The following is a 13286-nucleotide window of genomic DNA, read 5'->3' on the forward strand; positions in this document are numbered from 1 at the left end:
TATTTGAGTAAAACAAAACACAGCATTTTAGTTAACTAAAATAGAGATTTAAAGATGCAGTCAGGATGCCTTTCCACTGGAGTTATTGAGGGAAGTGTAAACACCTGGAAAAGTTTTATGACATGTCTGTGGATTGGCATCCAAAGCTAAATGAACATGAATAGACAAGCCTGGAAGGAAAAATATAGACAAAAAAGCAGAAATATGTTTCAACATGACCTCTAAGTTCTGAGACTCCACCTGAGAAACAGAGCATGCTTTTAGAACAAAAAACCCTGAAATATCTGTGGCTCTATAAGCCTCAGTTACACACACATAAAAAAAGAATTTCACTGATTAACTTTGAATTATTTGGTCCATAATGATCCTTTTAATGCAAAGGTCTATTAAAATTTTATTTAATAAAGCCCATTAAAAGTGTCCAGAGCAACAAAAATGCACACAAAAATATAGGAAATGAAACCAAATAACTGAGCAGGAGGTCAACATTTTCTGCCTTCGTTGATATGCATTTATTTAATTTTCCTTTGAGATAAAGTGTTTTAGAATTGAACTGATATAAGCTAATATTAGCAGGTATTGAGATAGCAGAGACAGTAGAAAAGAAGTTCCTTGCTTCAAAGGTTCAAAAGTGTTTTTGTTGTTTTATTGATTTTTGCCATGTAGCAGCTTTTTGGATACTGTAAACGGACACAAAAATTAAGTTCTTCCACCAATGATTAACATGTAATATTGCAATAAGTAAAACAATATAATTCATACACAAAATCATATGTACATCCTAATATCATTTGTGTAGAACATGAATACATAATCTATCTCTATCCTATGAGCACATTGGTCTTCCATTTGTTTTTTTTATCTAAGATACAATTACCCCTTGATGCCCCTTTCATAAAATCTTTGATGCCACATAGACCTAAATAACTCCTGAGATCCTTTGCCAAGGTGTGATGTGTGCAACTAATTCAAAGTAACAACAAAGTTTTGCATTACCCATGTTTTTATATTCTGCTCTCCTCTTCCCTAGAATGCCATATTAATAGGTAAAAAGTGCATGCAATATATATCCTTCTCTTTTTAATGTTATAAATAAAGGTGAAAATGCAGGAAAATCATCACAATTTGTAGCTAAATTACCCCAAACTAAAGCTCGTCTAAAGGAACTGGTCCTCATAACCACGTCAGTGCTCAGAAACAATAAGCTCGTTGCCATTCAGACCATTGGATGATCAGTCCACGCAGGCAGGCTGGATAGTTTCTGTTCAGTGGCTTGGTCGATAGGCCATCCCCAGGCTTGGAAGAATCCAGTCAGGTTCATGCTCACAGTCTGGGAGAACGTCTCTGCATACAGGTTCATCTTCCCTTTGTTGTCGTTGGGAAAGTTGTTCATGTTGTGGTAGGCAGCAAACACTTTCTTAAAGGCATCCCAGCCAAATTTCTCCTGGAGCTACAAGAACAAACAGAGGCCTTTACTAAACCATTTAATAAGATTGAAGCGTATGTAATGGGTTGATGATTTTTTTATTAGGTTAAAACACATTTTTTAACATTCTCTTACCTGCATGTATGTCTCCAGGGCCACCCACATGCTCCAGCTGCTGAGCTGCATGCCCCCTTGTATATAGTCCTTGGTTCGTTTATTTCGGTTTTCCAAAGTCATCGCTTCATGAGCCTGCAATAACCACAGTAAAACAAACTGTGTAGCAGAACTTTCTAATTATAGATTAAATATTAAAATAGGAGCTGTTTACAAAATTTGCTTCACAAAAAAAAAAATTTGTTTTAGGTACTGTGTTGCTTTACCTTGTCCCGGTTGATCCCAAACACCACTTCATGCACGTACACTGACCACAGGTTGCATGTGCACTCTGTGGTATGTGGAGGGAACTCCCAGCAGCCTCGCTGTTGGTTGTGTCCGAGCTCATGGATGGCACCCCAAATGCCGTTGGTCTTCACATGGTTAACATCCACCAACCCAGTTGCAGAACACCTGTGTGCCATTATGGGATAACCTGCATGCATAAAACCTGAGCAAAAAATAAAATCCTTATCAAAGCATGGAGTACTACAGCACTGCTTGGGAGATTCATCAGGACAAAGAATTAGGAAAATACCAACCGTGTGAAATTTGAACGTCTGCTACAAAACGCTCTTTTCGTGGAAATTTGTGGGATTTGGCAGCCAGGTCAGCGATGGCCTTCGTGATGTCATTCCAGAGGTCCGCCAACTTATCGGGATGATCAAGACATCTGACGACATCAGAGGGTACAGTGAGGATGATGTTGTCAAACTCCAACTCCGCCCAAGGTGAAGGAGCCGTACACAACAACGACCATTCAGCTTGAGTCGTAACACCTAAAAAGAAAAAAAAAAAGGCCTATTAAAGCGTTTATAATAAGTAACACACTTCATTCATTCCATTTAGCAAAATTGTCTCAGAAGTTTGAGCTGGTATTGATATCATATCCAAGTTGTGGAGCTTTCTAGTTGCAAACCAGAAAAATAATGTGCGTCTTATTTCCTTTTGCTTTGGTGCCATCTCATGTTAGCAGTAGGAGCTGATTTATACATCTATCTCCATTTTATGTGTTCAAAAACTAAAGGAACATTTGTGTCACAGCTGCAATATTGGATATAAAACCTGGGGCTGCTTGGCTTATGCCATTGTTCCCAGCTGAAATTCCGGTTGAGGGGAGCAATCTTATTGAATCCCAACAGGGAACCTGGGAAATATGACTACTAAGTACAAAGAAACTCAGCAGAAACACATAAAATGCATTACCACATGGGGAGTGTAGTCTGGAACAGAAGACAATGACTGCCGATTATTAATAGGTTTTTGTTGTTGACCAGAAAAAGTTAAATAATAAGTTAAAAGTATATTTAGTTGCTTAGTGGCAAAAGAGAAAAAGTCACAGTAGGGACTCTAATTTATCCAAAATTGTATGAGATTTGTGAAAATAAATGGCTCTAGCAGAGTCAACCACCAGAGCATCAGGTCCCCAGTGTGTGAAAGTAAGATGATCCTCAGGTAAGAAATGTTGTTTTCCCTTGGCATTTATTTTCATATTTCTCTGTCAGTACAAAAAGCTCTGCTGATGTTCATCAAACTTTTTATTAAGTTAAAATAAATTTATTTATCTACCATAATTATGAGTTTCTATTTGAACTTCCCCCATCTTATGAAAAGCATTAGTTTAAGTAAATGTTGATGGAAAAGTAAGTGTAGACAGAATCACAGTTTGATGTGAAGAAAAGTTAAACTTTTGGCTTTGTATATTAACCTTTGTTCAGCTTTACACAACCAAGGTAGAGCTTGCATTTATAAAGTAAACTATAAATGGACTTCCTCTAATAAACTGAGCTTATAAAGTTATTTTCTAGTCTTACCAACCACTCAAAACATTTTCTAAATAAAGCCCCGCTCACAGCACGCAAACATCCAAACACAATTATGTAGATTGGTAGCCATCTTTTTTTACATTACTACTGTGATACAAAAAGTAATTTACTACAGATGTAATTTACAGAAACACTGGGCTGAAAGCAGCTTGCTTTTAAAACCTTGAGTGGGTTATTGGTCTGCTAGGTCTAAAAGGTATAACCCGGAAGAGGATCTCCTGAATTCATTTTCTTCACTGGACAATTCACAGTAGACTGTAAATCTGATTTTTAAGAACAAACTAAAGCCTTTGCCATCAGTACTTTTGTTTGGTAATTGATTTAAACCTCCAATGCCTGAGGTCAATGCTAAATCTGTAACTGAACACCTACTGACTACATCAGTATAGTCTTTGGTTTAGGCATCCCATAGTTCTTACCACCACACTCACCTGATTTATAATAGGGTGCAGGAACAGCTATTTGTACAAAAGCCTCTAACCCTTGTGCCTGTGTGTTGGGTGGGGCCACAAGGTAAATGAGTCCTCCCCACAGGTTCGACACCTGGATCATCTCAGAGTTGACAGGAAAGCGTACGTGGACACATGGAGCTCTCTTCAACTCTGCGGCATTCAGACGATCTGTTTGACAGCCTATCTGAATCTGAGGGTATAACAAAATACAAGTTAAAGTTTTGGGAGGATGTTTCATAGCTTCATTCAAGCCCCTCTCTTATTTTAGCATGAGCAAGAAATAATTGCAAGTATATGTGGAATAATGTCATATTAAATACTTCTGTGTTAATACAGCAACAGATTTTATGTAAAGTACCTGCCATCCTTTGTTGACGATATCTGCTGGTATGGCCACATATGTCTTCATACCAGGAGAAAGGTAGAGACCTGTGCTGATCCACTCCTCTCCTCCTGATAAACACACACAAACAGAAAAGGTCAACGTTACCAATATCCATTTTAGTGTTTATTAAGAAATTAAACTTGCATGCACTTTTCACAGATAAAATTAAAAAAGGGTTTTCAAAAAACAAAAAACACAGCAAAGAATTAGCTCATTTGACCATGTGAGTAAGCTAGCTTTGCAATGGATAATGAATATATTGAACTGCAGTAATAAATACAAGATGGGATAAAAGACTGAACCAGCATCTCCATATCTGCTACCTCCTAACCTTCCGGTGTTTCACAGTACATCTGAAGTAAAGCTTATATCATATGCACAAAATTCTATAACATATTGAAGGTGGGTATAGTACTACCCAAGGGCAACATTTACAGGACAGTAACATGATTTTCAAATTACCTCTGGAACAGGCCTCAGAGCATTAAATGTGATGGTTTGTGTTGTGAATTTATTACAGTCCACAAGGGGGTGCCACAAAACTCAGTGTTAGGTCTCCATCTATTTATTATTAGAATTTACTTTAACAATCTTGGTCTAACTTTGTCAGATGCAAACTTGTATCTTTTTACTGATGAGACAGTCAACTGCAGGACAACTGTTGTCCAAGCCAGTGATTCCCTGCAGAGAATTTCTGTTGCTTTGTTTTCTCAAAAACAAAGCTGATCAAATTTAGATAATGAACTTCGGGAACTATCCATAAGGAATTTACAAAAAAAAAAACACACACCTGCTGTACTGACATCAATTTTAACCCTGTGATTGTGGACAACTGGCAACAGTGGATTGTCCTTGATGAGGTACGGCAGGAGGTCGTCTGGATGTGGGCAAACCTTGTAAACCTCTGCCCCAATGTTGAGCAGAAGGTGGTCTTTGGGATTTTTGACAGGGCATGTCTCATTCACCTTGGTAGTGGAAATAATAATAAAAACAAAATATAACATGAAACCGCTGGTCAGAGATAACTTTATTCAAGTTTAAAAATATTTTAAGTGTGTTTGCTTCTACTCACCTGTGGCATGCCTGACTTTTTTAAGATGTCCGTGAGTGTTGCCACCACCTGAGAGTAGTGGCAGGAGTCATGAGCTTTCATTTTCAAGTAGGTAGAACAGTCGCTGCCCAGTTTTTTGAGGAATTCCTCATCGTCTTTACTGAGTTCTTCCTGCACAGTTACATGCTTTGCAAAGCGGTGCAAAAGATGCCGGAAATGGTAGGTATCTTTGATGGCCTGACTGGGATCCAGAGCCTTATATGAACCTGCTGGAATAGTTGAATCCAGCAGGCTCAACCCCATTTGGTTTAGTATTTTGTTCCCTGCAAAACATTCAATGGGTCAGAAGTAAACGGGGCAACGCAAGACAAACAAGCAGCAATGCATACAATAACATAATACTATTTTTGGACTTTGTGAAGGAGATCCTTATGGACGGAGAAAACCTCCAAACTTCCTGAAAAAAGGCAACTCCACCACAGCTCAGCTAAGATTTGGTTATGACTATTATAATATCTGCCATGAAACTTGCAATTCCACTACTGTCCTCATGGTGTCCTTATAACAAACTAAACCTTCTCTGACACATTGGTTTCAAAACAAAATTGTAATCAGTTTCACAAACACAATTCTTTGTCTTTTCAACAGTAATTTCACTGTAATTGAATGCAATTATTTCATCAGCCTCCAAACTTTAAGTTCTTCTTTTTTATGTCTCAGAATTAATAGATTTTAACATTAAATGCATTTAATTAGTTCTAAAGTCAAATTTGGTCCAGCCATCTATAATACCCTACCTTTTGGAGTACCAGACATAAAATACAATATGAAATATTTTAAAAATGACCATTCCCAGAGCAGATTCAGAATTTTGTCTGTCCTGTCCTCATAGCTGATTCATAATCGCACCCTGAAAATGTTTGAAAAATATGACTTGCAATCTCAGTACATTTATCAGGGAAAAAATCTAAAGGAAAGGAAGGAAGAAACATTTTTACTGGAGCACTTTCATCATTTCTACCTTTTAGTTTTGTTAATCAGTGGCAATGCACGTTTAATTAGTAATCCATGACTCTGTTATCCTGTAATGACAATATAAAGTATTACAGGCCATGTCCACTAACCACTCTTCAAAATACGAAACATGACAGAACATAGTATCCAAGTAAGGTAGATGTCACTGATGTTCTTAAGTCTGGACAAAAGACAAAAACCCATTCCTAAATTTCTCCTCAATTTAAAACTTCTTTTATGTGTGACAAAATGGTATTTGATAAATATCGACAAGATGTGGATATTTATTTTGAGGCTTTGCCAATAAAGGTGTAAGGTGCTGCATATTCAGAAAGTAGAAAGTGCTTGGCATTTATTGATGATGTTTATAATAATTTATTCAGGTTTATTACCTCCAAATTCTGCCATTGGGCTTTTTCCATGGCTCTGTGCCCAGTACCAGGCATGTCCTCCAATCAGAAGACCTCCTCCTTCTGCTACAAAGTTCTTGATCTCTTCCAAGTGGCTTTGGGGGTTTGATGGGGATACAAACACACTCAGGTCTTTCTTGAAGCCCGTCTTCTCCATTTCTAGGCCTGAGTTGGTAGCTATATTAATCCCATTTATCAGTGCTACTCCAACAACGCCCCTTCGGCCTTCATCAAGCCAGTGAAAGGCATTCTTCCAAAATGGAGCATTTGCCTGGGTGTAGGGTGTTGAAAGAAACAAAAAAAGAAAAAAGGTTAACCTAGATGTTCTGATAAACCTTACAAAGTTTTAACACAACTTTCTCATTAACTTTACCTCAGCACTCAGAACTGATTCATGTCCAGCAATGATGACCCGACCTTGGCCATAATAGGCTCCGGCCAAAAATGCCTGCCCACCATTTGCTACACCAATAGGAAATGCTAGTGGGCCATGGACCATAACCTCTGACGCTAGTGAACCATTTGCAATGGTGAGCTCTGAAACACCATGAAGTAAGAACTGCAAGTCGTCCTCAAAATCCTTCCCTACTCTGTATTTGAAAAGCAGAGTGTAAAGAAGAGTTATTAAAAATGAAAAACAGAATTGGAACTGATATTTATGTCAGATTCAGAAAGGTGGCAGCAGTGAACCAGTTCATTACTAAATAAAGGGTTGATGACTCTGAATTTGGTCAAAAACAATCTTATAGCATATTAACATAAATGCAACTGCATAGCATTTTGTTCTACTTTTAAATTGAGTGATAAAAAAAAGTCATCAAATGGCTTAGTTAAAACTTAAATATTTTCTAAGCTCTTACGAAACAAATATTACAGTCTTAAAGTCAAAATGAAAGCAAAAAAATGTTATTCAGACCTTTTGGGCTAAAAATAAAAATAAAAAAATAAATAAATTAGAAGAAATAGAGTGCATGCTCACACTACAGCCATGTAGGAGGATGGAATCTGTGGGTAGACTGGGAGGTTTTCCACCTCTGCTGGATTCTTAGAGAAGTAGATCCCTGCAACCCCAGACACCTTGTTTCCATCAAAGTGATGCAGTGTATTCTCCTTAGGGTGATCTGCAGCCCAGCTCCACGCCTGGCCGGCTATCATCACCCCTCCTCCAGCTTTCATAAAGGCCACCAAGTCTTTCGGGTCAGTACCAACGTTGTTCGCATCCGTCACATACACACCGGTCTTAAGATTGCTATTAAAGCCCCCCACCACTTGTGCTTGGAAGGTGGACTTGCTGAGGTTGTCGCTGACCATCTTGACACTGTTGTGCACAAATACAGAAGGGTCATCTGATCCATCACCCCGCAGCCAGAGCAGGGCGTTCTCCACCAGAGCAGGAAAGGCAGTCAGGTAGCCTTCATGACCCAGAACAACAATCCTCCCAGCACCATACAGAGAGGCAGCCATCAGGACTTGACCGTTGCTGTTCATGGCTAAAGGAAAAGCATGATCTCCGATCAACAGCAGGTCGCTGGGAACACAGGGGCCACGAAAGTCCAGTTCCTTCACTCCTTTCATGAGAGACAAGTAGGCTGCCTCATGGTTGATTTGGCTGGTTGGGTTAGACATGATGGGATCTAGTTATACTTGGTAGATCAGTGAGGAAAATTAAGGATAATCTCCAGCGATGCCTTCAGTTCAATTTGTCAACATCCAGTTTAACAGCTGCTCTTTGATGGATGAGTGCAGTTTGAGGACTACAGTAAGAAAAATGATTAAAGTACAAAACAATACCGATGGAACTTGTGACAACTGAGTTAAAACACAGACATGTAAACCCACAAAAATAAAAACTATAAAGATACGTAATTGTAATGATATTTACATACCTGAAAGTTAAATGTATTCCCTCCTAAGTAGACGGGTGCTTCACCAAACACCAGCTGTCGGCACAGTAGCAAGAATGTAAATGAAAGCAGAGCAAAGAGTGATCATCTGCAGAAAAACAACAATAAGACAGGACAAACATAAAAGGAGCCACCCAGGATAAGACTTCTAGTAAGACCTGTTTATCATGGAGGAGTAACTAATATTTGAGGCTGATGAAAAAGCTTGGATAAAGACGATAAAGAAACACACCCTGTACATAAGCTTTTTGTCGTTTACAAATAAACATAAACGCATTTGGAAGAGTTGTTTGAAGATACTTAATTCAATATAAACAGTTAAGAAAAAAGTACGTAGCTAAGCCCGTTTACAAAATACAGTGTATTCTTCCAAAATACAATGTATTTTATATATTTTTTTAAAAATCACTGTATTCTCTCTTGACGGTATTTTTAGTTGGGTAGGAGAATGTTTATGCTGTCAAACGCACACACAACACAAGGATCTTTAAAAATCAAACCAACTTAAGTTTTCTACCTGTTCTCCTGTTTTCCTATTTGACTAGGCGGGGCAGAATTCAATGACACACCCGGAAAGTATTTCGACTATTTAAACGCGTGTATACTCATAAGTAAACAATGTAAACAAGTACAAGATCATAACTCAGTACATTTTTACAGGATTTAAAAACAGGGAGGTAGGCATAAACAGTGGTAAAACTTACATTTCGTGTTGCGTTTCGCCAAGTCATTGCGGAACCCCTTAAGCTTAAAACAAGTTTCTACTCGAGCCTATTTTTAAAGAGCGGCCGCAAACACGAAAGACTCTTAAAAGACTAGGCTCGACTCACCAACACCAAGAAAGCATAAGAAATCGCCCAATGTTTACCTTCCTTCGTGTTCTGAAATAGATGGCAAACAGCTGAAAGCTGCTTCACGAACGTCGTCCTCGCTGGTTGAGCCGGGGTCCTCTAATAACCGGGGTGGCCGACAAGAAATGCTCAGAGAGGGCACAACAACTGCTGTTTTGGTTTGTTAGTGATTTTCAATCTCAATTTAAAATTGTGTGATACATGTAACTGTTAAAAAAAAAACGGTATTTGCATCTACTTAAACTTTAGTTGCGTATTTAGGAAACAAAGCTGTTTAATATTTTTTGCTTTATTAAACATTATATACAGTATTTCTGGCTTGCAGCTTTTATCTCACTATTACGACAAACATGTTCCATGTGGAGCAGTGTTTTCAAAATGTGTTTTTAGTCAACCTTATAAATATCTTTTTATTGCCTATTAAATAAATACAAAGACATGTCTAAGGAGTTTACATGTTGTTAAGTTCATAGACGAGAACATACATCGTTTGAGTAACTTTGTTTTTAAATAAATATTTATTATAGTATATCTTTTGTTAGTACTCTGATTAATAATTGAAAAAGACGTAATTAGTTGTAATTTGTAGACTACCATTTGGTCTTTTTAAACTTTTCGTATTGGTACTCATAAGTAATAGCCATGTCAACACCTTCACTGTTTTTGTTTTGTTTTTTCAATGAAAATGGTGGTTAGTTATGCAAAGCAGGGTGTTACAGTGGCAGGAAGTTTATGTAAAGCAGTGTGAACAAATCTCTACAAAATCTTCACAAAACACCCTACATCTGTTTATTGCATTATTATGTGTCTACAAATGGGCCTATGAGTCTTGTTTTATTCATGCCTCCAATGAGACAGAAAGCAAAGGGTTACTGCTTTGAACTTCCTAGACACTATCAACTTAAAAACAATAAAAATACAAAACAACTTCGGTTTTATTTATTTTAGGGGCTTTCAGTGACACCAAGTACTGTCATTAGTAATTATGTTAAAAACAGACATTTATTTGTGTGGAATTTTTCCTTCCCTATGAACAGATTCACTCAAAATGTTGGATTTTTCCAACTTCTCAGTGTGAAATCATGCCATAGATATAAATGTTATTTATTTTCAGGATCTTTACTTGTCATGCTTAACAAATTTGGCCTTGTCTGTAATTCTCTGTTTTCTGCTAAGACAAAGGGATTCTTAAAAGAAGAATATAAGCTTCTCGCCACCCTCTCATGATTTTGCTGTGGTGAATTTTTACTCTTCTTTACATCTTGATTTTTCTTCAGAAGTTATTTTCCGTGATATGTTGACACTATTATCAAGAGGATTATTTTTGTGAAACTCTATGAAGATCTTGAGACTCAGTCAGAGGTGAAGTCACACCCTACACCTACACCACAGTCACACCTGGTATGACTGGGAACAATCAACAGGAACAGTTTACAATTACAAGTACAACAAAATAATTTATATAATCTTTTGACAAGATTTTCATCAGATATATTTGACCTATTAATAATTCCTGAAAAGTTGTTACCGTATTTAAGAATTTTGATTAGGTTACAGAACCATTTTTTTTTTTAGCGGTTATAATTCTCTTACCTGCAAGAATGTCTCCAGGTTCACCCACATGCTGCTGAGCTTTTTGCCTCCATTGATATAATCCTTGAGTCGTTTATTTCGATTTGCAGAAGTTATCGCTGAATGAGCCTGCAGTAACCAAAGTAAAAAAAAGTTAAACTATGCAGCAGGATTTGTAAATAAAGACAAAGTATTAAAACAAAGGTCTACTTAAATTCTGGTCACAAACTGAAGTTTGTTTCAAATTTGTGTGGACAAGAATACAGCTACCTGTTTTAGGCACTGTGTTCCTTTACTTTGTCCCATTTGATCCCAAACACCACTTCATCCACGTACACTGACCACAGGTTGCATGTGCACTCTGTGGTGTGTGGAGGGAACTCCCAGCAGCCTCGCTGTTGGTTGTGTCCGAGCTCATGGATGGCACGCCAAATGCCTTTGGTCTTCACATGATTAACATCCACCAACCCAGTTGCAGAACCCTGGTGTGCCATTATAGGATAAACTGCAGGCATAAAACCTGAGCAAAAAATAAAATCTTTATAAAAGCATGAAGTACAACAGCACTGCTTGGGAGATTCATCAGGACAAAGAATGATGTGTGAAATTAGGAAAATACCAACCGTGTGAAATTTGAACGTCTGCTACAAATCGGTCTTTCCATGAAAATTTGTGGGATTTGGCAGCCAGGTCAGCGATGGCCTTCATAATGTCATTCCAGAGGTCCGCCAACTTATCGGGATGATCAAGACATCTGACGACATCAGAGGGTACAGTGAGGATGATGTTGTCAAACTCCAATTCCGCCCAAGGTGAAGGAGCCGTACACAACGACCATTCAGCTTGAGTCGTAACACCTAAAAAGAAAAAAAAAAAAAGGTCTATTAAAACAGAGGAATGAATTAACACATTGACATCAGTAAAATGTTAATAGTAGAACTCTAATAGTTTGTGTTTCTTTCATATCTGCATGGCTGACAATATGCATTTATAGTAAGTAATACCGGAGGAGACTTTCCAAGAATTAATTGAATTCGTCTCAGAAGTCAGACCTGGTATTGACGTCAGAGAGTTCTTGCTGCAAGTCAGAAAACTATATTAGCTTATTTCTTTTTATGCTGTTACCAGAGTGATCTCACTATGATATATTTATCTTCATTTTAGGCGTTCAAACACTATCATGTTTATAAATTTTTGCAGTATCTTGCGTGTCACTTTTTGTCATTTATGAAATGCAAACCATGAATAAGCTGCTAATGCCTGCCGGCAGTTTTTTAAATTCAACAGGAGCGGCAGCCATTAGATGCACCCTTTGACTGGTCGATCAGAGCCAGTTTTTCCAGTTACTAATTTCAGGGAGCATTCTTATTGAATTCCAACTAGGAACTCGGGTAATATTACTGACAAATATAAAGTAAGCAATATACACTTACACATGGGGGAGCCATGCTATGTGGTCTGGAACAGAAGAGTGCAACTGTCTATTCTTTTCAACAGATTGTTGTGTCTCCAAAACATAATTTTAAAAGATCAAGCCAGACAGAAAAATAGATAATATATGTGAAAATAAAAAAAGTGGCTCTATATCTTTTCAAGTAATGGCAACCACTCAAAACACTTTTAAACTACATAATTAGTTTAAACTCTGTAAATTTGGGCTTACATGCCTTGTGAAAGATGTATTAAGGACACAATGACAGGTGGTGAGAGAGTAAGTTGGAGTCAAACCCACAACTTTTCAACTACAAGTCAACTAAATGGTAAATAGACTGGATGTATGGAGTGATTCTCTAGTCTTGCTGAACACTAAAGTGCTTATACACAACCAACTTATTCAACCTTCACAAGAATCCGACTAGATTCTTGTGTGAAACTATAAGAATCTAGTCAGTTAAGCTGCAGACAGCAGATTCCTTAAATGAGCATGTCATGTCTGCTTCACCAACTGTATTAGGTTGTTGGATCACCCCAAAGCAAATTTTTTAAAGAAAAAAATAGGCAAATTGCATTAAGGATAAACTAATTTATCTTTTTTTCTACTGTTTTTTTTTGTCTTTTTGTATATGCATCATTAAAAAAAATGTGTAATTAAAAATGAATCTTTCAAAAATAAACTATTGTTTAGCTCACACTAACTTTAAATTGATCTCACTGCTTCAGACTAAAATAAAATTTACAGATTATATTTCATTGATTTTTTTATTTTTAAACACCACAAACTGAAATAAACTGATTAGTAAAT

The 13286-nt window shown here is 37.3% G+C and overlaps 1 protein-coding gene and 1 long non-coding RNA gene across 4 annotated transcripts; both read right to left on the bottom strand.

Moving 5' to 3' along the window:
• Window positions 1–616: 616 nt before the first annotated feature.
• LOC116737352 (TRPM8 channel-associated factor homolog) lies at window positions 617–9600 on the bottom strand. Of its 3 annotated transcripts, none has more exons than XM_032590428.1 (13): window positions 9490–9599; window positions 8604–8709; window positions 7697–8471; window positions 7091–7307; window positions 6700–6988; window positions 5315–5616; window positions 5033–5207; window positions 4216–4310; window positions 3837–4047; window positions 2122–2358; window positions 1807–2030; window positions 1562–1675; window positions 617–1450 (listed from the first exon to the last, which is right to left on the bottom strand). In XM_032590428.1, exons 3-13 carry the CDS (start codon window positions 8341–8343, stop codon window positions 1217–1219), a joined length of 2745 nt encoding a protein of 914 aa, XP_032446319.1. In that variant the 5' UTR covers window positions 8344–8471; window positions 8604–8709; window positions 9490–9599; the 3' UTR covers window positions 617–1216. The 3 variants fall into 3 exon arrangements, with proteins under 3 accessions (XP_032446319.1, XP_032446317.1, XP_032446318.1); XM_032590426.1 differs by having other exon boundaries at window positions 1217–1450; window positions 8604–8657; window positions 9490–9600; XM_032590427.1 differs by lacking the exon at window positions 9490–9599 and adding an exon at window positions 9139–9157 and having other exon boundaries at window positions 1217–1450; window positions 8604–8657.
• Window positions 9601–11065: 1465 nt separating this feature from the next.
• Window positions 11066–13273, bottom strand: LOC116737358 (uncharacterized). The gene is made up of 3 exons (XR_004342786.1): window positions 11668–13273; window positions 11315–11564; window positions 11066–11173 (listed from the first exon to the last, which is right to left on the bottom strand). It is a non-coding gene; the product is annotated as an uncharacterized LOC116737358 (long non-coding RNA).
• Window positions 13274–13286: the final 13 nt, after the last annotated feature.

Source organism: Xiphophorus hellerii, chromosome 18, assembly GCF_003331165.1.
Source record: "Xiphophorus hellerii strain 12219 chromosome 18, Xiphophorus_hellerii-4.1, whole genome shotgun sequence".
Classification (NCBI taxonomy): Eukaryota; Metazoa; Chordata; class Actinopteri; order Cyprinodontiformes; family Poeciliidae; genus Xiphophorus; species Xiphophorus hellerii.